General features: G+C 38.6%; 1 protein-coding gene across 1 annotated transcript; it reads right to left on the bottom strand.

The window, feature by feature from the left end:
* Nucleotides 1–209: 209 nt before the first annotated feature.
* On the bottom strand, nt 210–25,356 carry ass1 (argininosuccinate synthase 1). The gene is made up of 14 exons (XM_030769725.1): nt 25,255–25,356; nt 20,360–20,428; nt 19,688–19,876; nt 19,096–19,152; nt 18,918–18,992; nt 18,008–18,078; nt 17,544–17,574; nt 11,683–11,773; nt 8,091–8,175; nt 7,667–7,731; nt 4,073–4,204; nt 2,057–2,213; nt 568–633; nt 210–258 (listed from the first exon to the last, which is right to left on the bottom strand). The coding sequence occupies exons 1-14, from the start codon at nt 25,354–25,356 to the stop codon at nt 210–212; spliced, it is 1,239 nt and encodes a 412-aa protein (XP_030625585.1).
* Between the last annotated feature and the right edge of the window lie 1,779 nt (nt 25,357–27,135).

A 27,135-nucleotide genomic window follows, 5' to 3' on the forward strand; every position in this document is an offset into this window, starting at 1 on the left:
ATGAAGAGTGGAAATTTTTAATCATCCATCGTAACAAACACCAATCATTAACTAAATAAGACAGTAACAGGCACTCCATTCGATATCATGTGTCAGAACTAGCAGAGCACAATCACAGAAGCAATACTATTAAAAAGGACAGTAGCATTTAAGAGAAGAATATAGATGTTCTGGAGAATCTGAACACTCCAGGCCTATGGATTAGTATGTCAGTACTTCTGCTGAGCTGCTCCTTGCAAGCGGTGATGTTCTCTGAGCCTAGATAAAACAAAGCAGAGTAGTAAGACACTTAAGCACACTGTGAGATCATGTGTGCTCTGGAGTCCACATTATATGTATATATATATATATAGATTTATATAGATATATATATGTCTGTGTGTGTATGTGTGGTGGTGTGTGCATGTGCGTGAGAGAGAATATGCATCCATATAAACTGGAGATGTGTACACACATGATTTGTAGAACTGTGGAACCAAGGACATGGAGAAAACTCATTATCACACCAGTTATTAAAATAACTGATGTAAAACCACTTTTAGAGCTTAATATGTGCACCACACTAACCTGACTGCATTGATCCTGATGAATCCGGATGCATCTCCGGGATCATAGTCTCCCTGTACATCCATGCTGCCAGTACAGAAGACAGAAAACAAACAGAGACATGTTACAATACTTCTATGTTTTAAAGACAGCTTTAGGAGGATCATACCATATGTGTAAAAAGCAGTTATTAAAGATCTTTGAAGATTTGCATGCAAAAAGCATTAAATACATATTAAAACACAAAAATGGTTACCACCCTCTACAACACTATTGCTGCTTGACAGTAATTTAATAGCTCTCAAGGAAATTGGAGTTGAGGTTGTACACATTTTTACCAACTTCTGCCAAATGTAGGTGCAACTGTTTCTGACAGCAATTTTGACTGTCATGACATGCACTATTTGAGGATTCATGTAGGATGTTGTCTAGTGACTGTCCCAATATTAATAAAAGAACCCAGAAGAGCATATACGGGTTAACATGATTTCAAAATGAGAGACAGTATTAAAAGCCTTATACTCCAGATGTTTATCCACATTAAAACCAACATTCTAAGTTAAGTCTTTGAAAAACATCAGGTTAAAATGAAAAAAACTCTAAACATTGAAAGTATGCAAAAATTCCTTCTAGAAGAGTCACTGTGTCTCCCATTCACAGCAAATCTTAGTCCTGCGCATGCCTGAGTGCAGCTGTCAGACTGCCAGCCTCATTGCTCATCGGAGGCAATGTTGTGACATTTCTCTCAAACTGATGTGGCATGTAGAGAAAGACCACAGTGCTAACACACCCATCAAGCCATTTCTGTGCTTGTGTGCGTGTGTTTGAGTATTTGTCCAAAATCAAGCTTCAAGAAGCACAGCATGTCTGGGATCACATAAGTGATGTTGTTCACAAAGATGCTTAGCACATCTGCCTTCCCACTAGGACTTCTCATTCAAACTCATCTCCACCTCTGAGAGCACTCTAACAGCCAAATCCCTCATCCCCCTGAGCAAAAAAATGTCCAAAAGGAGGCCGACCTTTCAGCTTCAAACCCCTGTACCTAATAGGCATGAAATGTGGAGCACTCTTCCCCCTCAAAACCCTCCAGCTCCTCTGGTCGAGAGGGTCATTAGCACTCAAGGAAAAGGAAGAAGAGAAGGCAAAGCATATGGAGGCTTTGCTTTGGTCAGGACTGAGCTAGCCCTGAGGGCATACAGGGTCAGAGTACTGAATGGGCTTACTGTTCCCCTGCTAAAAGACAAAGAAAGTGACGGAGAGAGAGAGAGAGAGGGAGACCTTCAGGAATTAAATTTGGGCTTACTGTGCCTCTGCTAAAAGATAAAGAGTGTGAGGGACAGAGAAAGAGACCCTCAAGAATGAAATCTGACACCTCTGCAGCCCTCTCTCTTTTGACTTTGATTCTATGGTTGGGATAACCTGTGCAAATAACAGTCCAAAACAACAGGTAGCACACTGAGGATGTTGTATTGAGAGGTACACACACATACACACAAACACAACCAACCTGACCAGTTCTTCATTGTAGAGTGATTTGGGTGACTCACGGCCAAGGATGTAGACTTGGCCCCTGAAAACGGACAGTTGCACTTTGCCTTCCACAGTCTCCTGAGACTTGTTGATGCAGTGGCGGACAAACTCGCACTCAGGGCTGTACCAGAATCCTGTGACAACCAGAGAAAAGTCTGATTCTGCAATATTTCCAATTACACTCTTGCCCGTCAGGCCCGCTGCTGTACGTACATCAGTCAAATAGGATTTTAAGAACTCTCAAAACTAAGGGGTCCTGTTGACATTGTCTGATCTTTAAGGACTCCGAACTCGAAGTCAGTTATTTTACGTCAAACATCTAACGTCATGTACTGAAAATATGCTAGATCAAAACAAAGTATATGCACAAAAAAATAAAAATGCTGAAATCCGACCAATAAAACACAATTTGAGTTAATACTAAACATCAGTGAATGAGTGAATGCCTGAATCCTGTGAGATATTTACTCAACAGTTAAGAAGACCTAGACAGGCTTGTAAAGGATGGTGAATGTAATATCTTTGATCTGTTTTTCCTTTAAGAGAACAACAAACAAACAAAGAAATACATGTATTCACAGTCACACAAAGCCCTTGACTCTGATAGTAGAAGTCCCGTTTATAGGTGAGAGCTACTGGTGTGAAGCACTGTGCAATGCAGGTGCGTGTGACTAGGCCCAATCGAGGAGCTCTATTCACTTCACTGCTGCTCTGTTGCAGGTCTCTACAAGGAAAGCCTGGGCTCTCTGATGCAGAGGAGAGAACCTTAATTTTCACAGTTTCTAATGAGTTTAATCTTTGACCCCCCTCCCACACCTCCCACCTTTAAGAGGTGGTTTGGGGAGCCACACTCTTTCCAGGGCCCTCTGGCTCTCATGTGGGCTTAATTGCAGTGGCTTTGTAACCAGCCACTAATGAGCAAAATCCCATTATACAGGAGGGAGGTACGCAGGGACACGCAGCCAGCACTAAGGGATTAGGACACCTGAGCCAGAGCCGATAGAGAGAGAGGGGGGGGTGACAGAGACAGAGACGGAGAGAGAGAGAAAAGAGAGAGAGAGAAGAGAGGGTAACAAAAAGAATATGATCTGGGGCAGGTATGAACGATCGGATAGGGGTACTGATTTGTGTGACTTACAATTAAAATATTACTTACCTTTAGATACAAATAACAGTCCAAAACAACAGGTAGCACACTCTGCTACGCTCTGCTGTGATCATCTCAGAGAGTTTACATATGACTGTGGCTGGATATGTTTTTGTAATACTGTGAATGAATACCACGTAACTGCACTTCACCTTATGTGTGAACAAAGGCTTTGAAAAACAGTTTGTAATGCATTTGAAGAATGCCATACAGTAAGAATGCAAGATAATGTTTAATCTGATGCTCATACGGATCAGACAATCAAGCTACTAAGTTATTCTTTTGTTCACAAACATGAGAACTACTTTTATATTGATAAATTGCAGGTGAATTTCAACTAAAGATACATTAGCTAGCAATGTAATTAGCAAATATCAACTCTCTCTACAATAACTGCAGTTTTATAAAAGTCTATGGTTTTGCCTTAGTCTGTTCAGCCTCCCTGTTATACATAAGCTCTGTATATCGTTACAGTACAAATCATTATTCATGTTATCCTTTGTCAAATGTTTGGTCTGGCACATGTCATCGCAGGGATACAAATCATAGTCATTTATCTTAGTCGTTGAATTTTACTGATGAATGGAAGAAAAGAGATGTAGTAGGAAAGAACATTGTAGGAAAGAAATCCTATGAAACCCCATGTTTGAGTTACTTCTAATCACAATAGAGACTTCTGTATCACATGGGGATATAGTAAAGCAAGGTTTGATTTAACAACAAGGTTTGATTTTCTCTCTAATATACAGCAGTAAGATTAGCAATGGCTTTACCAGAGTAGGCATCAACAAACTGGTTGCGATAGTTTGCGGTTCTGCTGTGTAAAAATGTTGGCTGTATCTGTACCATTATAGATGAGCTCAGAGAACTTGATTCCCAGGCCCTGTTTGATCTTCCTAACTTCACGGTCCATTGTGAAGGCCTCAATGTCAAGGTGAGTGTGGTACAGGATGGTGCCTCCAGGGGTCTCGTAGATACCTGGGTGAATTGAACATACATGACCTTAAAATTAATACTAAAATAAAACTAACACACAGAGCACCACAGGTAAATATTACACATTCCACTGCCATTCACAAACCAGCTTCACCATCATCATCATCAGCATCAGCATCTGGTCAAATCCACACTCTCCTGTAGCTACATGGGAGGAGGGTTAGCTGGGGCACCTGTAGACAGGTAATGACAGGGTACAAGGCCCTCTGCTGCCAACATCCACTGCCCAGGATCTCTATACCCTGCAATTTGCAGCCAGTGCAGTGTTCAAGAGGGTAGAGACCCACAGGAGAAATGAAGCAATCACTCAGAAGAGCAGGGGGAGACAGACTACCACACTGCTTTTGAACCTGAATGACTAAACTGAGGTTCAGATGTGTTTATAATGTAAAGGTAAGTACTGCTGATGCTGGTGTTTGTGCCATTTGTGTGAAAAGATCACTTCCTCCAACGTATGGACTTGTGCAAATGTTCACTGTGTTCTCACGGAGGATGAAAAAAAAAACAAATGAGGGTGTCTCTAACCTTCTGATGTGGGTTTCTGATTTGATTAAAATAAATACTATACACCTGAAAATAAATAACTGAACAGCCTTCAAAGCTTAAACTCCAAGTAAGAAACTTCACTGATTGAAAGAATGGAGAGTGAGGGCCTAATTTACAATAACCAGATATCAAAGTGTTGCTGTACTGTGAAAGGGAACAAAACAAGCAGAAGTTCAAAGGTGTTCACACTGTTTAAACTAGCACATTGAAGTCAGCAAGAAATTTGCACTTTCATTGACTAGAGTTTTTCATGACTTAACAACTACTTGATTCTGCTCACGTAACATCTAAAATTTCATCAAGCAAGAAGTACAGGAGAGTAAAAATGTGTTAGAAAATCAGTTAATACATCAAAGGGTTAACAATGTGGGATAAAAAGCTGGCTGGCTGATATTTTGATGTACAAGAAACTACAGGTCAAAAAAAGGAAAAAAAAAAACAGGAAAGGAACAAAAGGAAACTTGAAAACAAATTGATGGTCTACTGTCAGGAGAACGAAAAGGTATTTTAGCTGTCCCCGCCCGTTAAAGGGTTTAGCAAAATCCTGACCTCTTAATCCTGAAAGCTGTCAATCTGACACATGGAAGACTTGGTGAATGTAAAGAAGATAAAAGTGTATCTTATCTCTGCCCACATTAAGCTCCCAAAAGGAACAGCTAGAGGAGGTTAAGTAGACAAAAGCCAACTTATTCCCAGGCATTAATCTTTTAAACAGTTTTGCATGTATTTTTTTCTGTTTGAGTATGTTTGTGTTTAGACTTGTTTAGCCAGAGATGTGCAGGGTTAAGTCCTCCTAATAAAGAACTCACACCCTTTTCAGATGCTTGGCCTGTTTTTGCTGAGTTAGGGTCAGATTTGTATTCCTAATATGCGACCTGAGAGTGGATTACATTGCAAGTGGCTTATGTTTCACTACTGGTCTTAACATCTAAAAGTCAGCTAACAAACCTCAAACAAATGGTTGTGTCCAGTTTTGGACTATCTCTGTAAAAAAGTGAAAGTGTACAAATTTCAGTTCACACTTATGTACAACTCAGTCCCATTATTAAACTTACTTTGGATCCAGTCAAGATGATGCTGCATCTAATCAAATGCCCATTGTAGTCAGAGTTTTGGTCCATTGCACAAGTGTCTCATGTATCATATAATAAATCCATATGTGAGTAACTTTTGCTTAGATATGACCACAGGGTTGCCATAATAAACATAATAACAACCTGTCTCCACAGTTAAACAGTTAAAACACTAATTGAGCAGCAGAAGTAGTAACAGAAGTACTACGTAATTTTTTATTTCATTTGCCATGTTATTCCATTACTTTGTATTGTGAGAATCATGTTCTCCATCAAAGCTGTGACAGCTGTCGTTCTCACTTCTCTGGCAAGGCAAAACAGCCATGAAAGAGCAACACGAGGTCAGAGCTCAGCTCTGAGAGGCCCACAGCATCACTGCACAGTCACTAAGTGCTCTGTTTGACAGATGACAACTCTTTTGACCACTGCTTCAATCACAGTCTTTTCCCTTGTCCATCTTGACCTAACCTCCTTGTAACATGAGTCTGAATATGACACATGGATGACCTCAAGGTCCTATTCAATTTGCCCGGCTGTGTTACATAAACACAGGCTGTCAAAGTCACAATGTTGTCCACTGGTTCCAGACTCAACACCCTCTATTTTGGAATGCTCCACCTCTTCTCAGTTCCCTCAGAGAATGGCTCCGTTTTTTATTTATTTGGTCAGAGGAAAAACATGCTTTGCATTTTCCAATTTATACCTGCCACTGTGACAATGTGACAGTTAGTGTCCACTTGTCAGTCAGAGCATTTCACTTGTGTGTTCCTGTATGTGCAGAGAGACAGAGACAAGTGACAGGCCACACCGGTGTGCTGACAAGGTCTGACTGCACGGGTCAGAACAAGAGAGACACGTCATGTTTGCTCTCCTATTCAACGGAGCTCAGTTTGAGAGAAATCACCTCTGTGACAGACGTGAGGCTCTGAGACAATACCAGTTTTTCAAATACATGCTTCCAGCTCCTTCCTTCTGACTGCTTTAGCATTATTTTACAAGAATCTTTCACGTTTTAAGCTGACAAAGTGTGAAGTCTGTAAAAAGACTTTGAAAAACTCCTTTTAACTGTGCGCATGAAGTATACAAATTCTTGTGTTTAAAGAGACATTGGAATCTCCAAAGACCAATTCAACAATCTAAGGGATCTGGTGAAAAGAAATGTCTCTACAACATGTGGTTCATGACCTCTGGCTACCAAGTACTATCTGGGATAACTGATAATTTGAGATGAGGGGCAGATTTCCAACATACACGCAAAATTTTGTAGCCCTGTGACTTACAGTTTGAACAGTAGTGGTAGGAATACAAAAATAAATAGATAAACAACAATGATGACGACAATAGTAAGAGGACCAAAACCAGAGGCTCTCCAGATGCTTTACTGCTTGGACCCCTTGTAAAAAAGGAAGAACATAACAAGCTTCACATAACAAAAACAAGAGGGTTCCAGTATCTGCCCTGACCAGACCTCGAAAACTGTAACAGTAAAATCATTTCAGGTGAAAAAGGACTTACTTAATAGTGATATTAAAATCATGTCAACCCCCAAAAAATCATTGTCATAACAACGAGATCAGGAACCAAATTGCCAAGAGCAGTTAAAACAAAATGGCACGATGAAAACTGATAAACATTATTTATATTAATGATAATAACTTAGAACGAAACTTTCCAACTTACTTAAACACTGTATTTTTAAACATTTTAAATCATAGTTAGTTTCCTATTTATTCCATTTTCTGTAATGAATCATTACAAACTGAACCATGAAAAACATCTCGCTGCTTTTAAACGCTTGCGCTTGCTAAGGAAGTAACTGGCTTACCTCTGGACTTCATTCCAATATAGCGGTTCTCCACAATGTCGATCCTGCCAACTCCATGCTTTCCTCTATGTGGGGACCAGAGGGATACATGTTAATTAATGCATCGACAAACACAAACCATAAAGACACAAACCTTATCTTTGCCTCATGCCTTTCAAAGAATAATCAGTTTCAGACTGCCCCCTGGAGCAAGAAACTAGATAATGCGACCTCTTTACTAGAGAAGTTCACAAAATGTCTGACACTAATATATCCAGTAAAGACAAATTTCTTGTTAAGCTGAATCAGATAAATTAACACTGGTTTGGAGCAAACAGAACCCATCCTGTGGATACCCTTGGATGAAATTAAGAAACACTGAGGTAACTTTTGGAGATATTACTGTGGTTAATTGAGCATAACTTGATAGTATCAAAGCATTTACCCAATCTCATTGAGATAGGTAAAGATCTCAAGTGGAGTCTCCTTGGAAGTGCTTTCCTTCAGGTGAGTTACCCTGACTGGTACACCTATTAGAGCAAAACAGTATAATAGCCAACAATAAGAAAATCACAAGTTTTATTAAAACGTCATTTATTTCAAGAATTATCTATAGTAAAATCATAATATGATTTGACTTATTCTTTTCCTCCAAAATTGTAAGGGAAAATATCTGAAAGAGCAACCTGGCTAACATAACTAGCCCCGTGTTAAAAAGAAAAAAGATAAAAAAAAAAAAAAAAGAAAAGATAAGTAGACGTGAAGACAGAAAGTAGCAGTCTGACTGAAATAATAAGCATAAAAATACATCTCAGAAACTCACTGGTCATTATCTTACCCATACATTACCCTTATTACCTCTCATACCCAAGATCCACTGGAATATTACAGTAGAACGCAAAGAAATTTGTGTCAAAAGGAATGTGAATGGCAGTGCTGGGGAAATACCTTTTGAAAAGGCACTAAAGAAAGGCACTCATAAATTAAAAGGCCCAGCTACTTTGAAGGCTGTGAAATCATGGGCAGGACCTTTCCTAATTTAATTACACACCCCAGCTTTTGTGCCACTGTACCCTCTGTTCATACAACCAGAGGTGTGTGTGAGAAAGAGAGAGATGGGACTTGCATGTGCATGTGCACAAAGCACAAAGTGCAAGGAGAGAAAGCAGAGCAGAGTGAAGAGGGCTAAAAGTACTAAATATTCCTAATGGACATCTAGGCTGCATAACAAATACACACACACACAATGAAAAGAACATACTCTAAAACACACTTCTGGCACTGACACAAACCCAGCCCGTTGCCACCAAAACCAGCACTATGCTTTGCCACCAAGACACAGAGGCTCCATAAATAAATCAGTGTCAATGGCCTGCTTATTCATAGCATGAAATGAGCAACCCAGGGGCCAGAGGTGGAGGAGGTGATATAGACTGGGCTTTGGGCAGGGGGAGGGGGAAGGAGGTTACATGGAAAAAGGATGTGTAGAAAGAGAGAAAGAAAATTCTTTTGAAGAGGGAAAAAAAAAAAACTGCTGGTAGTTCTTCTATCCATCCAGGGGCTCATTTGCATTTAGCATGCTTGCAGTTGCCAATCAAGCCTCCAAAAGGCGCATTTCAGGTCGCCATTCACAAGGCTCAAAGTGTAAGCCCTGCTCAAATGCCACTTAAAAAAACCTGACAAATATTTTCAGACAAGGGCTTTTGTCAAGCACCCAATTCCCATATCCCGTGGCCCCCTCCCTGGTGTAAGCTCTCAGGGCCACAAGGGCACCCTGATAGCAGAAGGCTTGCTGAGCTGACAAAGACTCAACTCTCTCCCAAATAGTTTATAATTAGATTAAAAGTTCAAATATATTAAACGACGGTGTGAACGCGAGAGTCCCCTCCACTGCCTAGCCATCTCACGGGGGTCTATCAATGTCCTAGTACATTCATAAGGGGCTTTTTTTCTCCATCTCTCTCTCTCTCTCTCCCTCACCACAGGCCCAGTTATCAGAATAACACAAACAGCACAAACAAAGGAACAGCAGACACACTTGTAGGAAAAATTACTGCTTTACATTATTCCTCTCTCTTTCCTTTACTCCCCCTGCTATTCTTTTTTTCATAGCATGCATGAGAAAAGTAGACGAAAGATGGATGGGGGTGGAGATGTTAAAAAAAATGACAAGAGTAAAAAGGTTTTTGTGGTTAAGAATTCTTTTAAATCAATGAGAAATCCCTGAGAAAGTAAAGAGGGAGTAACAAGAGAAAGAAAAAAAATGAACATCCATAGAGGACATCTTTACAGAAGAGAAGTGAAGCGGGGGGGGGGGGGGGGGGCGGTGTCCTTTTGTGTGTTACTGAACAAGCTTTTCTCTAGGACATTTAGACTAGGTAGCTTTATTAACTATGAATACAGATTTTGCAACAGAAAGGATCCACAGGCCTGCTAAGAAAACACAATGACATCACTGCCTGCCATTATACAACTTATAAAAAGGTTCACATTCTAAATAAAAATGGACGCAGGAGCTTTCAAATATTGAACAATGGTGTTTTGACAAATATTGATTAATTGCTTCAGCTCTATCCACCTATCGAATCCATCTTGACCATAGTAGAGCAAAGATTATTTTATACACTAGAAAGAAAACACTGTATCATGACTTACCAAAGTTGCTTGTTCTGCTGCTTTTTGTATTAGTAATCTCATGTATGATTACATAAACCAAAGGAAGTTTTCATATGTGTGTTCATGCCAGTGGTGGACAAAGTACACAAATGCTATATGATACTGAGTTAAAGTACAAACACCTTAGGTAAAATATTACTCCAGTAAAAATAGTAAAAACAACCACCACATCAGTGGTTAGAATGAAGCAGGAGAGACCTCAGTTTTCAGACTGTCAACCAAATGTGCTATTTCAGCAGGAAAAGAAACACATGACTGCAAATTGATGACCAACTGCTTTCAGATCAGATGTGCGACTACTTTGACAAAGTAAAACAAGAAAAACAAGAAAAACAAGAAAAACAAGTTCTCACCTCAAGAAGCCTAAAGATGAGATCTATTTAATTTGTTTATGTGAATTCATATACTCCAGTATAATTAATAATAATTATGGTTTGAGGAATGACACAATGTGTTCTGTTGTTACTTAAAATGGTTACTTGGGCGACATCGTTATTAAAGCTGTTACAATCATCTGCTGAATTAAAGTGTTCATGCATTGCCTGACAAGCAGGGCGCATATGTTCTCGTGGTAAGAAATGAAAGGAAAAAGAAAAAGTGTATCCATTTCATATTATGATTAATATTATTTTTAATGTTAAAAAGCACTAACAGTGTTTTTGCCACCATGTTCAGAAAAAAACTGTGATTTACCACCATGTTCAGAAAAAAACAAACACACACACAAACAAAAAAAACTTCATTTACAAGAACTGAAGTGGAAGAACAAAATCTGTGTTCACTATATATGTATTATGAATCAAACAGAGGACTACAGAACCACAGTTCAGTTCCAACACAAAACTGTTACATCACTACATGTAGGTGAACAATTTCCAGATTTGAGTAGCTGCAGATATGAAATACACCGGATTTCAGAATAGACACACTTTTCTTTTAAGATGTATTAATTATTAATTAATAAATCTTAAAAGAAAGATTACCCACTCACTCACTCACTCATTATCTAAGCTGCTCAGCCTAACCAGGGGCGCGAGGGGTGCTGGAGCCTATCCCAGCACTCATAGGGCAAAAGGCGGGGAAAAACCCTGGACAGGTCACCAGTCCATCGCAGGGCAGATAAACAGATTAAACATCCAACAATAATTCAAGTAATTTAGTAAAGTGTGTGTGTGTATAAAAGTTAAAAGTGTTTGTGTATAAAAGACAACTCTGACCCATGAGGTTTGGGCTAATGCTTTGGTTACAATTAGGATTTGTTTAGAATTAATACAGCCAGTGTCACAGAACCCAACAGGGGTTGTCCTTCCTCATTAAAGTCAGACTGAGATCCACATACACTAACATGAATGCACACATACCTTTTCTGAACTCAATCTCCAGTATATCTGGGACACTGGGGGCATCTTCAGGGTTTTTGGTCATTAAGTACAGATCAGATGGAGCATGGTTCTGTAATGAGAAAATGTTTTGTTACAGCATGAACTAATATGATTACTGTCTCCAATTATGAACAGTGAATGAAATGAAACATCCCAAACTGCTTCTTTTTTAGTAACCGGATCATGTAGCATACTTGAAGAATTCCTTAAAAACAAGAGTGAGATGGAACAGAGAGTGATAGCATTGCAGAGAAAGTCTTAAAAACACTGTACAGATCTAAGAGGACAAAAATCAATGTCCCATTTTTCTCCTTTATTTGGTTTCATTTTCTGTGCAGCAGGGGGGGGGCCATGACAGCCATGAAGACAGAGATGGAGAAGGAGGAGACAGAGCTTATGAAGACACTCCTTACCTCACCTAAAAGCATATACATCAGGCCAAATATTTCCATTGGTGGGATGTATCTAATATCAGAGGGCAAAACATGGAACACAAAAGCATCTTTCCCTTGTCTAATCACAAGAATATGTTTGCTGTCATCAGCAGCATTTCCTGAGATTTTCCGGACTGGAATAGTAAGAAGTTTTACATTTTGACTGACAAATTTCCACACATACCAGACAAAATATTTGATCTTTTTCTTCATTTTAGTAGGTGACAAACACAAAAACAAAATGCCTTACAAAAAGGACACAATCAATTCCTCTTTCCAGACATACGTTTCCACTTGGCAGAGCCAGGCGACTTGTTCCACAAGTCAGTCAACCAGCTGTGGAAGGGGCTCGAAAACGCTGGCTGTCTGACAGTGGCACACCCTGCCAATTACCAAGCATTTGAGGGGTTAGATGGCAGCCCATGTTTCCTGAGCTGAGGCAAATTGCAGGGGAACTATGCAAAATAACCACTGGGTGCATTTAAATGGAAACCTTTACCAGACAAAACATCATCACACAATAACTAATCTCACACTAGCTATGGATCTAAAAAAAACGAACCCAATCTTTATGTTGCTTTTTACTAAACGCACGGACCGACTGGGGCTTTATTTTCTGCTCCAACGCTCTGTCATAAGTGGAGACAAAGAGAAGCATGGACAAAAAAATGCCTCTCCTAAAAGCCATTTAACGCACTCTTTTCTGGATTCAACTAAGATCATATACATTTTGACAACAGGAAAAAAGTGATTCTAGTTTGCAAGCACTTTGTTTGGTCTGAGAAATTTGTCAATATTCTGCTCTCCTGTCAAAATATTTATATCCTGATTTCCTGTGAGGTCACAATGGTGACAATTTGAAAACAACTGCAGTTTCATAACCATGATGTGTTCTTTCCTTTCTTAAATACAAGAGAAAAACTATGTTTCCATCCATGAAGTTGTGACAAACACTTTTTCAAGACTGCCAAAGAGTATTTTACATTCATAGATTTTTTTGGTAGTTCAGTTGATAAAGTAAAAACGGTAGCAGAAACATATTACCCACATAAGTGTCAAATACGCAGGACAATCTGAAATGTTTCAGTCAATGTCACTCTGTAAAATATTTCTCAGAGTGCGAGTGATAACTTGTAATATATTATCTAATACATTATCCCCTCATGGTGAAGTCTCAATCGCCATTTCGATCCATTGAATTGTGTTGTGTTCCTCTCTGTCTAGAATGACCCTACACATGGCCTCCAGTATTTAAAACCATGCACAGGGCATTGACACCACAACCATGGTTGCATGTTCAAAAAGGATCAAAAAGCATAGATCCATGGATACAGTGGCACTGAGATTCAAATGGACACCTTTTGTAATTTCTCTGTTCTGACCGGTCAGCATCTGCCATGTGGGTGCACATTTATTCTATATAGCCAAACATATCTGGTAACATCTAAAATTTAGAATTAATTCATTCATTCATTTAAAAAAAAAAAATCACTGTGTTTTGCCAAATCTTGAGATACTGTACGATTTTCGACTAGTTTGCAGATATTTGCTCTGTCAAATTAGAAAGAGATGATGCAACTCAGACTTCCTACACAGTCCAGCCTGCCCACTTGTTGGACTACGTCTGTCACAGCTTCGGTGATAGAGTTATTTTACATGAACTGACTTAGTCCCAAGGCATTATCTCTGACTTGTTGATCTCTTACTTACTTAATGTCTTACTTACATTTCTTTTAATGTTTTGAAAGCAAATTTATGAATCAAAGGGAAATGAGTCTTATCAATATAATTAATAAATAATGAAGAACTGACTAATAACTAGCAATCACTTCAGGTGGTTTGTCACAATTACCATTACCTAGCTTACATAAAAGAAAACATTGTTATATTCCTTCTGCCTGTAGTCACCCCAAAACATTGGCCTTTTCCTAAGATATCTGTATTCTATAAATGTGGCATGGAAGCACACTCAGTGTCAGCATTAATGATATTATGAATTCCGTTAGAACATGGCAGACACAAGAATCTGAACTGTAAACCAGAGATTCCCTTTTGTCTATTTCATACTGCAGAATTAATCGGCACTGCACGGTTAATAAGACAACTTTAAAAAATTGTTGGGGACTTGGAACCCTATGTCCTCTATGGGAGTAATACTTATGCTGGACACTGACCAACACAAAGTCCTAGCTCAGAACAAACACAAGACACTGACTCCCCACAGGCATCAGCTGAGACTGATGCTAGATCAAAATAGACAGAAAATAGAAAGGCATGCTTAGCAGAAAGAGGAAAGGATGGACAGATGAGGGGTGAATACAAAATCTGCCTAGATCAATGCATTTCAATTCCGGTCTCCCGCAGGTGGAACTGGCCCTGTCATGTAACCCTGAAAAAGAGGGAAAGGTGGAAATATGCCGGGAGGTAAGAAAGAGAATGAGAGAGGACATTGGTGGCAAATGGGCCGTGAACTGTGGCATGATGTCTGTGCGCATAGCTGGCCATGGTGGTCTTTATTCAGGCCTGACCATATTGTTGTGCTGTGGGGCGGCTGAATGCGCAGCCTGAAAGAGCGCCGTCGCATAAATGTAGAGCAAATAAATTTCTGTCTTTCCAACACGTTAGCTGCCTCATTGCTTTTCAATCAATCCCTGCAGTCAAAAGTGAGGGAGGGATAGAGAGGAAAGGAATGGGGGGATGGTAGGAGGGAGGAAAAGATCGAGAGAGAACGGAGGGAAATGAAAAGTATGGCAAAATATGGGCACTGGGTTGGAAGTGATGCTCAAATCACTTTGTCTTTGGGTTATATCCTCTATCTGAAGTGAGCCGTGTGTCAACTGAAACAAGACAGCAGATCAAATAAGAAACATTTTGGGAACAGTTGTTTTCCTGAGCTCAAGTAATCTTTGACTAAATGGTGAATGGTGAGAATCATGATTAGATGAACAGCTTTTTTGTCTTTGTTCCAGAGTCCGAATATGGTAATCTGAAAACAACCAGATTAAAAGAAACAGACTACTAATACAAACACGTAAAACATAACAGAAATGTTTGTAATCTGCTAAATGGACTATAGTGTGTTTTTCACAGCAAGAAACAAAGATCATTTTGATCTTTAAAAGAAGTTAAATATTAGAGCAGAGGTGCCTTTGGCCTTTGGAGTAAAAATGTAATTTGAGAAGTGAAACAAGAGCCAAACTATAAAAATAAGTTAATGAGACAGAATTAACAATAGTAAAGGAAAAATGGTATATCTATATTGTGTTAGGTGTGAATTTTGTCATGAGGTGAGACTATAATATGGATAATAATATGGGTCTTGAACTGCACTGCTCCATTGAATGATTTGACACAAGGAGTTCAGCTTGAGCAAAGAGCCAAAATTAGTTTTTCAAGCCTAGGAGTCAATTAAAATGTTAAGCTCCCTAACAATGCATGAAAAGTCCTTATTGTAGGAACATGTAGTTTCTTTAGTGCCTCACAGTAACAAGCTGTCAGCTGAAACAGTCTGTGGTCTGAGTGGCCAAAAGAAAACTGGTTTCCAGGCCAACTTTGGACCACAAGCCACAGTTTGGCCAGCCTTATACTAGAGTGTTAAGAACAGTTACCTGCTGCTGTATGGCATGCACTTTGGGTAGTTTAAGGCCCCATAAAATTAAAATAACTGGAAGAATTTGTAATATTGCATTACAGTGATTAGTTGAAGGAATAAAGAGTACTTTAAACAATGAGGCTGATCAAAACAAACTACAACCATACACCTGAAAGCGCGTTTTGAACAATTCAAAATATCGGACGCTTACAAATAATTGCACATGTGTTTGTGCTACTATAAATGTCAGACAAAATTCTCCCAAAATGAAATCAATAACACATACTGCCTACTTAGCTTAAAATGAATCTGTGGTAGAGTTCAGACATTTTAACCAGGGTTTACCAAAAGGGCTTTAGTACAGGATACACGTCATCATCCTTTTCAAAGTGTGACCACACATGTCCCTCCAGGGTGACAAGTCGTCAATAAGCGACCAGAAAACAGAAGCACGTTTCATTTCCTCTCCAACATTTCAGACCTACACTGAGAACCAAAAATCCCTTTGTATTGTCAAACCAACAACGTTTCCCTTTACATCTGTTCATCTATGGCCAGAAGGAGATAAGGAGGTAGGTGTAATTCAGCGAGAAGTCCCATTTGAATGAGTGGAACACAGTTCTGTGACCTGATTGGTTAAGAAAACTGAGAGAGAGTCAGTCACAGCCTTTACTCAAGAACAAAAAGAACAAAAAACACAACATTAATCCTGTATATGCGGTTTTGGATCTCACATGGTACTACAGAATATATGAATTTGGATTTATATTTAAATCTGTACCCATAATTCAAAAATCTTGATCAATCATTTTGTCTTCATGTATTAATGGTGAATAAAGCATATCAGATATCACCATGTTGAAATTTCAACATATGCTTTAATTCTGGAAAATTAAATCAAAATTTCTTTGTCAGTTGTTCTAAATCAAGTAAATCAGAGTCAAATTTAAAACAAATTCTCATAATACTAAAAATGTATGATATTGATAACAGTTGCCATTTCTTTCAAACATAGTTACTTAGCTCATCCCATCGCTCATTTTCTACCCTTCTGACACTTCATCCTCTGTGTCTTTTCAACAAATAACCGTTAAAGGTAACATCTCTGTGTTATGCAGTCACTGTGAAATATGTCCCTGTCACATCACAGCCCTTAGTGCATCTCCCAGCAAACAAAGATTTCCCCAAAGCCAGAGAGACCAACTGGTCTGAGTCTGTAGCGTCCTGGTCCTCAGCATTCACCCCAAAGAAATGAGAAATTCTCTACTTTGGTGACAGGCCCAGAGTCTTTCTGGGCTCTATCTAGGGAGAGCAGAAAAAATGAAATATAATAAAGAGAAAAAAAAACAAAACATGTACTACATAGCAACAATACATGACACAGGCAAACTGCCTCACCTGTTGTTTAGAGAACCCTGTCTCTACAACCCTGTCTCAAATCTGAGTGTTTGGTTTGGATGAGTGTTTGCATCAAAGTGAGAATGGGGCTAAATCATCAGAACACACAAACGTTTCAGCTCACATTACAGAAGAAAATCATACAAACTTCCTTAACTCATATGGCATACAAAACAGTCATTTTTACAAAATTGAATTCAGCATTCAATGCAGTAGGAACACTTGGGTATGTATGGCAAATTGTTCCTGTTCTTAAATAGACATTACTCACAAAACTGTTTCAAAAAGAAGTCACCCTAGTTACAGGCTGAGCCCTGAAGCACTTCAACAACATGGAGCTTTGAAGCAGGTACACCATAGAGGGGTCACACAGAGGGTTTTTTTTTAAAAGAACGGTCACAGGAAATGACTCTCACCTTAGGATTCTCCAGAATTCCCGACTCATAGCTGTCAAAAAACACATGAGATCAGTTTTAAGAATAAAATGCATGAGATGCCACATTTAGGGCTTAGTTTTCATTAAACTTAATGTATTATATTTAATGAGAGATTTATAGGTGTTTTCCACATCAGCACAACTGCATTGTGCACTAATAAAGGGGTCAATTACTATGTCTCCCTTCAAGAATTTTTATTCTTGAACAGGTAGGGAAAATTCCATTAGAGATGATGAAAATGGCAAAATGTCTAGGGAGAATCAGTTTTCAGTCTAACAACATCATATAATGCATAGGTAGCAGTCAAGACATCAATACATGGAAATGCCTCAAATGTAGGAACTCAAATGTAAGGAGAATTAAGTAAATGAAAATGAAATAAGTAAATGAAGTTATTGCCAAAGCCTGAAAACAGCTGAAAGGTTAGTTTAGGTTTGACTCACCTTATGTGCATGAGGTTGGCATCCATACTCCATGGGGCCTTTGGGGTGACTGGGACTGGGATGCCATGTTTCTAGAAACCACAAACAAGAGAGAACACGTGATGCGTTCAGTAAAGGAACCCTAACGCCTGGTTTTCAGTTTTCAGCTACATGCTTTATGGATAGCAAAGCCCTCAGAGTAACAAATCAAACACGTATCAAGCATATTCAGTATGAAGGATAATTTAATGACAATTACTGAAAAATATTTCCATTTCTTTCTGTGGACTGGTACAGTCACTATTTAAAGTGTTCATTTAAGGGCTTGAGCTCCCTCCGGGGGACAAACTATATCATGACACATTACATTCTACTTTAAACATTAAGCGATCCATTTTACAAACACAGTCCGATCAAGTATTAGTTAGAATTAGTTAGAAATAAAATAAAATTAAAATAAATTAATTATTACTTGCTGTGATTTAAACAATCTTGGTCTTATACATCAACATAACACGCATTAATCTGATTCCGACCTCTGGAAACCATTAGGACTACAGATTTTTTTCATTTTTTTCTGCATGCTATTGAAAGCTCGATGTTCATATTTCAATGCCTGATTGTTACAACTAAGAACAGCTCTGCAAAACTTTCCACAGCACTTGTCTGCCTGACAAATGCAACCCTTATAGCCAATTAATCTTTTTTTTTTTCTAATAAAAATGTGAAGACAATGTTACAAAAAACTTTAAGACGATTAACTGTATGTTGATTATGGAAAGCTCTGCCATGGAAAATGTAGACAACACAGTTTTATTGACACCAGTTCATTGATTCACCTGATGAAGTAAGCTCAACCTGTGCTGTGAGCCCATTTCTAATCAAATCTGGATGTCACAGAATTTCCTTTAGCTGAATCAAAACTGCATACCTCAGCATACTCCATCAGATCCTTTCTTCCCTGGAAACGATTGTAGAACTCTGGAATTCTCCACGGGGAGATAATCTAGGATTTCATAAACAAACAGTGGTGATTTGAGTTGTGTCATTAAGATTCTATACACATTTTAAAATAATGGTTTTGTAGACCTCCTTTTATCAGAACTTACTTTCACTTCAGGGTATAGAGCATAACACGTCAGCTCAAATCGGATTTGGTCATTTCCCTATACAACGAGAAAGTAAAAAAATTATTACGAACATGCAAAATTGTACTTTAATAGCACAAGGATCAGCACATAAAATATCAAACATTTTTATGGAGCTCACATCACCAACCAACTTCTGCATGAAGACTGTAATTAATCTAGAATAATCTAGAATATTTTACCACCACCACAACAACCACATAATAATAATAACAATAATAATAATAATAATAATAATAATCACCATCACCATCATCATCATAATAAGCTAGAAAACCAAATCCTATGTCAAAGAGGAAAGAAGGGAAAGAAAGTTTGAGATTTTATAGCTCATTGTCAAGATGTTTGTCTCCGCCTAGAGGTAAAAGCAGGCACAATCACTACTTATTACATGCCTCTACACTAACATACAAATGTTACATCTTTGGATGGTCAGCTGATGTAAAAAACACAGTATAGCTGACAGGTTTTTAAAATTTCATTGAACTTTAAAGATTGAGAGATCACAGTCACAGGCATGCAGGACTATGGGAGTGATTTTGATTAGTCTGACCTTTCCTGTGGCACCATGGGAAACATACTGGGCACCTTCTTGGCGGGCAATCTGAACTTGGCGGCGGGCAATACAAGGACGGGCAATGGAGGTGCCAAGGAGGTAGCGATCCTCATAGATGGCATTGGCCTGCACAGAGGGCCAGATAAATTCCTCCACAAATTCTGTCTGCAGATCCTCAATGAACACCTGCCACAATGAGACCAGCAATGCAATTACAGGGTGTTTCACGGTGAAAGTAAAAGGCAACAAGCATTCTGACAAGACCTCACAGCAAACAAAAAAAATTATTTAAATAAAAATCCACCATATAAAAATGCTCCATAAAACAATGCGTTCAGGTGAACTACATTTCTCAGTTTATCTAGGAGTAATTATACTGTATATAACATCTCAAAATATTCAAAACTAGGACTAATTAAATAACAATAACCAATTATATGTTAACAACGAGGCACCAGTTATGTTGCAGATATATGGGATAGACTGATGACAGACTTCATTTCACGCTTAACACTTTTTAAAATAAAATAGGACTTTTTGGTTACTGACTGACGGTGGGTAATGTACACCTGCAGACAGTGAGGACAACTGGTCAAAGGAAAAAAAATCTCTGTCATTAATTGTTTACTATTTCTAACAGAGCAAGTTCTGTTTTTTTTTTTCTTTTACCTTCTTTGCTCCAAGACTCTCTGCTTTCTTCCTTGCAGCATCAAAGTCTTCAGCTTGTCCAATGTTAGCCTAAAGAAATGATAGGATGCATACATTCAGTCAGTCAATTCAGAGAGGTTACATCTTTACATCAACATGACATGTGAACGAAGAGAGGCATCTCTGGACTGCAATCCAAAAATGATCAGTGAAGCATAATCATCAATGAGCCCTACTGGTAAGTAATTCCATGATAAATATTTGCAGAAAACATCCAGGAGAGGTTAAATGAGACAACACATAGTAATACACTATGTATACTATAGTAATACATCTGTGTGTTGGTTTTGAGAAGCCATCCTAGTGGCACTGCATTCAAAATTCTGCGGTGACAGTTCTAAGATGATGCATCATAGTTTGAGGTGAAACTCTGCAGCGTAAAAAGATTTTAGCCCATCCTGATGGTGCCTGCAGACTGTGAAATTTCAGCATTCTTATAAGTTTATTGCAAGCCACACTGTGTGACATGGATCTAATAAACTTGGCTACGACATCACGTTTGATGTATGTAGACTGTACAATGATAACACCTACTGAATCGCAGGCTACGATGCAAGTCTAAATACAAGAATAAAACGTCATCAGCACATTTTACCTCCATCTTTTACATTTGGGTTTGGCGCCAGTGTCAGGTGGATAAGTGCATCATTTCATGCTACATTCCTATTGGTTGGTTAGTAGACATAGGTTGTAGCACCAGTTACATTGTGAGATGGTCATCCTAAATTTCTGACACTGTCAGAATTTTGTCCCTGGCTATCTTAGGTCGCAAGACCGTAACAATGGCCATCTTTGAACCTCTCTCACAGTGCGACGTAGGACCATCGTTTTGGGGCCACAACCAAAGATATTGACACGTTTCTTTCACATTGGTCATCTTTCATCTGAGACAGCCCAAAATCGCACAGTGTAAACCCGTCCTGAGTTGAATGGGCTTTGAGATTTTCTAACATTTGTAGAACATCCCAAAAGTGAAAGCATCTTCTCAGGGCTGATACACCCTTGTTCGGAGATATAGGCCATTGTTCTTCATCTATCTCTCACAGACATGTCAGCTGCTGAAATTCTTAATGGAAACAACTGAAGAAATAGTCAACAAAACAGTTAAAGTATTGGACAAAGAATTACCAAAGTTGCCATGTACAGCACAGCATGTAGCATTTAACAAGCCACTCAAAACTTCACCAACAAACTACACCTATTGCAGTTATAACTTAGACAACAGCACTGAAGTTAATACCCACGCCCCCAACAATTGTCTGTCATGAACTTCACAAAACTGACATCCACGATATACAGATGGAACTACCGTTGTGCAATAACTCATCTTTGTTTTTCCTTTTTCTTTTTCTCTAGGTTTCTGTCTGTAGAGAGCTAATGAAATCTTGAGTCAACATTGTCTATATCTAGACCAACGCCCATTACATTCTATTTCCCAATCTTGCTCCTGAAACCTCACACGCGCATTTTAGGTCTCAGGTAAATCTAACATATTGGATTAAGGTAATCAAGCACTAGACAATGGAATTACATGCCATGCTATGAGTCCCCAGAAACAGGATGAGAATCACTGTGTTACGGTATGGGCAACAATCTTGTGGGAGTCAAGGAGTCTGACTACATGACTGAATAAAAGCCAATTAATATGGTTTGAATCCTGAGCAACAAAAAGCTTCCCTTAGAAGTTCTCATAATTCACGATGAATACGTCCTCTTCCTGTCTCTTAAAAGGAATAGTTCAGCTAATTTATTGTTCAACACAGTAATGGAGAAAGGATTAAAGGTGGTTTTGGGTTTTTTTCCATGAAACAAAATAGCCAGATAACTTGGGCAAAAACTCAAACTGAAAAGTATCGACTGGCTCAAGTTATCTGGCCAGCTGAGAACTGCGTTGTGGAATCCCCCACTGAGGGAAAAGGGCAGCCCAACTTCTGATTAGTTAATGAATCTTTATATGTAGTTCAGAGAAATTATTTTCATATTTCATTTGACAAAAGATATGCAATAATCAAATTAACTATAACCAGACACCTCATAGCACAGTATGTCATATACTCATTCAACAGTAAATGAAATCTTTAGTGAAAGCAAAACTGGTATGATTAAGAGAGCCTAATAGCAGAATTAGCTTACATGAAATTAAGTTATTATGGGATAAACAGAGACAAAAACATTGAACAAATTATTAAACTAACCTATTCTTTCTGTACCGCATCTGCATGACTCTTACCAATAACATTGTAGTATTTATAATGTGTTACATGGTAATGTAGCCTATTTGATCATTTGTATTTTTTTTTACAAACATCCTGTCAATAAAGATTAGTTCCACTGATCAAACATTTCACTTTCTTCTTTCAGGAGGAGCGCAGGAAAAGATACAACAACAACTTTCGTACAGCAAGTTAGCCAATAATTTTAATTTTTTAAAATTTTAAAATCAACAGACTGCTGTATTCAGAATGTAACAACTATTTTTATTCTCCGCACACCACTGTGTGCAGCCCTGTGCAGCCTATGACTTCACAAAGGCAAACTTTTTTTGGTTCAATTCTGTTGATTACCCAACATTTCTTCTGATAAACAGCTTTTATTTTCACATTTTAAATATAACACTCTATTCCTGAATCTTATTTTTGCTTAATATTATGATGTGATGTAATATTTCAGCTCAAAACATGAATATGAGAGGGAGACATGTCTGTAGGATTCTGACAAGGAGAAACATGGCTAGTGTTGAGCCGGTACCTACTTCTTTTTTTTTCTCTGTCTCTCTCAACAAATGATTAACCCTGGAGACCAAAATCCCATTGAAACTCAACAGGGTGTTAAAACTGTCAATCCCTCCTTTTCACCAGTTAGTCAGCACAGGGACAGGCAAGGGGGAAATGTGCTGCATGTGCAAATATCTATAGCTCTGGGGCAAGGGGTACATCAGTTCTATAAGGGCAATGATTTTAACATACCCTATATGAGTTGGCCTGACAACTGTAAACTATTCTTCACCCTGAAATGCTCGAACGGATAGCAACAAAAGACATCAGGTTAATGCAAACTGACCATTAGGCTCCACCCCTGGATAATTTTAGCTACATGAGACTTGCTCTGGTCTGTTCTGTAGTATAATCCCACATAGAAGTTTGTGAGAAAGCACAATGAAAATTTGGTGGAAGTTAGTTCAAATTTGGTTAGGCTAGCTTTTACACCTTCCCAATCTATTGTGGTCTTGGAATTGTACACTTGTTTGAAATGTAGGAAAGCATTAAGCATCAGTGATTTGTGGCTGTGTGGCTCTAACAGAAAGATTTCACACCCAATTTTTAGGATATGTCTACACAGACTCTGGAATTGGTCAGTTCCACTTAGGAGTGAGACTTGTACTATCATCAATGAGATCTTCAGCAAATGTATTAAAACTTTCTAGCAGAGGTTTCAGAATTAAATAATCCCAATTAATTTCACAGACATGCCAGATATGTCACTGGATCAGCAGCCAACAAAATCAGTAAAGGGACTAAATGTACTGTGACAGTGTGTTCAGTCCCTGAGCTTATTAAATTCCACTGCAGTGGCACCTGAAGCTGGTTTGTCATGAATTAGAACCAGTTGCACCTTTTCCGTGCGATGTTGTTCCTCTAAAACACAGTGGATCACAGCACCCTCAGAGCCTTTGGAGATAAGATTTCACTTAAGTGCTGGATTAAAATGTAGTTCCACATAATAAATAGTAACTCTTCAACAGAACAGTCCTCATCAATGACTTTGTCATAGATTACAAATCAGTTTCCTATGTTTTTGCAAGCATGAAATAGGAGACTTGCATATTCGGTGAAGCCTCATCAGCTGGGTGTAATTACATTGAAAAAACATGCCAAACTAGGTGTGGCAGGTTTACTACCTTCCGCAATGACTAATTCAAACTACCGCCTCTGTTCCTTCCCTCATATCTTTTTAATGACATAAACATTTCACACCATGGTCTCACTCTTATCAGCCCCTCAAAAACATCAGCTTATTTATGGAAGATTTTTCAAACCTCTCTGTGTGAGTTTAATACCACAGTTTCTTAAAATGTGTTACAGGAACTCTCAGGTTGACAAACTCAAATGTTACTTCGACCTACTGGACTGTCTAAATGTCGAAGAGCAACTTACAGTGGCCACCCTCTTGATCTGGTGATAACCAACAATGTCCCCATGCCCAAACTTCATGTTACTGAAGTCAGCATGTCTGATAACAGAGCTGTGCTCTTCAATTTAGCTGCCTCAAATCCCTCTTACAGTGGCAAGTGCTCTGTTTTGCAGTCACAAGTCAATTAACATTTTACACTTCTCTGTCTATGTAATTACAGGTCACTTAGGATTCAACACTGTGTGAGCTAGTCAGTACTTCAAAAAAATCAAAATGCTGGAAAAAATATCACGAGGAACTAGCAGGAGTGAGGTTCTACTATATACCGGTGTTTTTCCCTTGTTTTTCGTTAGACAGGAAGATAGGATAGTTTTTGTTTTTTTGTTTGGGATTCGTAATGAATCCTAGCTGAGAAGCTGCCTGAGTGTAACAATTTAAATTAGGCTTTAAAAACACATCAGGAGCATCCTTACAACTGTTCAGATGAGAAGTTCGTGTACCACCTTCCAATACCTTTTCACACAAATAGAATTTTGGTATTCCCAACATGAGTGATTTGATCACAAAGCACAAGCCAACCATGAGAAAACTGTAGTAATGCTAATGGCTGAAGACTAAATAACACTAATGTTCAGCCGTCCAGTTTCTGGTTTGAGGATTTTCTTATAGCGTTACAAATCATGGTACAGTTGAAAAACACACCCAACCTAAAACTTGATTCTTACCAGATAGGCAATGACATCATAACCTTGCTCTTTGAGCCAAACCAGGATGCAGGATGTATCCAGACCACCACTGTAGGCCAAAACCACTGTGCCTTTTGACATTTTCCCCTCTTGTGAGATCTCCTGATGAATACGGATAAATGAAATGAAAAGCTGTATTAGAGCATGATGAATAAGAAAAATGAACAATTCTTCAGGAACAGCTGTACCTACCCATCTTGCATGATCTAGGCCTACATGATGTAACTAGTCTGAATAAAGACAAGCAGTCCTGAATTCTCACAGATACCAGAAATCTTTAAAAAGAGATAGGCTAGGTATTCATTATCTAACACAGAGAGAACAAAGGAAGGCACTGCATTTGATTTGTAAACCTACACAAAACAAAAATCTGAAAACAAGCAAACTAGCAAACTTTTATCCACAGTAAACATTCATCCCAAACATGTAGCCTAAACATGTTGGAAAAAACAGTGCTGAGCAAAGCAAATAACAGGGGACAGATTAAGTAACAGAGACATACCGAAGTCTATTTTTTATATTATATCTGTTAAAGGATTTACACTCTATGCTAATTATCAGTGTTTCTCCTGTAGAAGATGAAAAATTATTTAACATGGCAAGAGGCAAGTAACTGCATCAAGAAAGCAGAAAAATGGTCAGAAAATTTCACTCTCCAACAGAGACAGATAGATAATTAAAAGTTATGCTTCTCAAGACCAAAGAACAACTATCTCTGTGAAGACTAAAACATGACTCAACAATATCTCTATGATGTTAGGTTCAAAGCCAGTATTTAGGGTAAGACAGACTTTCAGAAATGACTTGTAACCAAGATCAGTGCGTATTCTTTAGACCTAACTTTGTTTATTAAGCACAAAGCCTCGACTTCTGAGCAGTGAAAGAGATCAGATCTTTTCTTTAACTTCTGTTTTTTACTTCATTTATCTGGAGAAAGCCGAGGGACGCTTCTAACCCAGACTCTGTTCCTTACTGTTTAAACATTGAGTGATCTCTTTGACAGTCTTTAGAAGGTGTTTGGATCTGATTATTACTCTGTAAGGTAGAACTACAGCATACAAATACAAAACCATTTTAGGCTTTTACGGTGTTTCACTCTACAGGAAAAATTATTTTTTAATGATGTCCCTATATTCCAAGAAAACGACGCGTCAACATGTACTACTGCTAAATGGATTGACAACTGTTTCACGAAGATGAGGGTGAAATCAAATCCCACGTGCCCAATAACCAAACCTAAATAACTTTAAAACTTCTTATGCGAAGCGGTAGAGCGTGGGACAGCTTTCACCTGTTCATCCGTCAGCAAACTGGAGGCATTCCTACTTCTACACTGGCCCAATATTCCACTGGAAGTAGATTAAAAAATGTATAACAACATCGCAAGAAGAATTTGAAACTGTCTTAGAGATAGTCCGGCCAAATACTTAAATGTCTAGTGCCTCCATTATTTTGTCTTCTGGATGACTCAAAAGCTACATGCACGATGGGTGTCATATTATTAGGCATGTCATGGCATCTAACCGACAAACCACGCGCTAAACTGGTTGCTCTTACTGTTGGCGTTACAACTTTTATTTTCAGATTTATTCGATGGTATTTGCAGTCTGTGCGACATTCAATACTTGCAACTATCAAATTCTACATATAAATGAAACCATTCTGGTTCATAAAAACCATATTTATAATAGCAACAATTCCATGGAGCCCGTGCGCCAAACCCAGCCAGCGAGCTAGGGACAAATACGCAGAAGTCTGGAAAACCAAAGACCAACTCACTTCAGGATTGCGGATTGCGGTTGAAATAAGGTCTATTTACTCGCCAGTCAGTCGCGATTGCAGTTTGTATGAAATTCTTGA

The sequence above is a fragment of the Chanos chanos genome, chromosome 3, assembly GCF_902362185.1.
Source record: "Chanos chanos chromosome 3, fChaCha1.1, whole genome shotgun sequence".
NCBI lineage: Eukaryota > Metazoa > Chordata > Actinopteri > Gonorynchiformes > Chanidae > Chanos > Chanos chanos.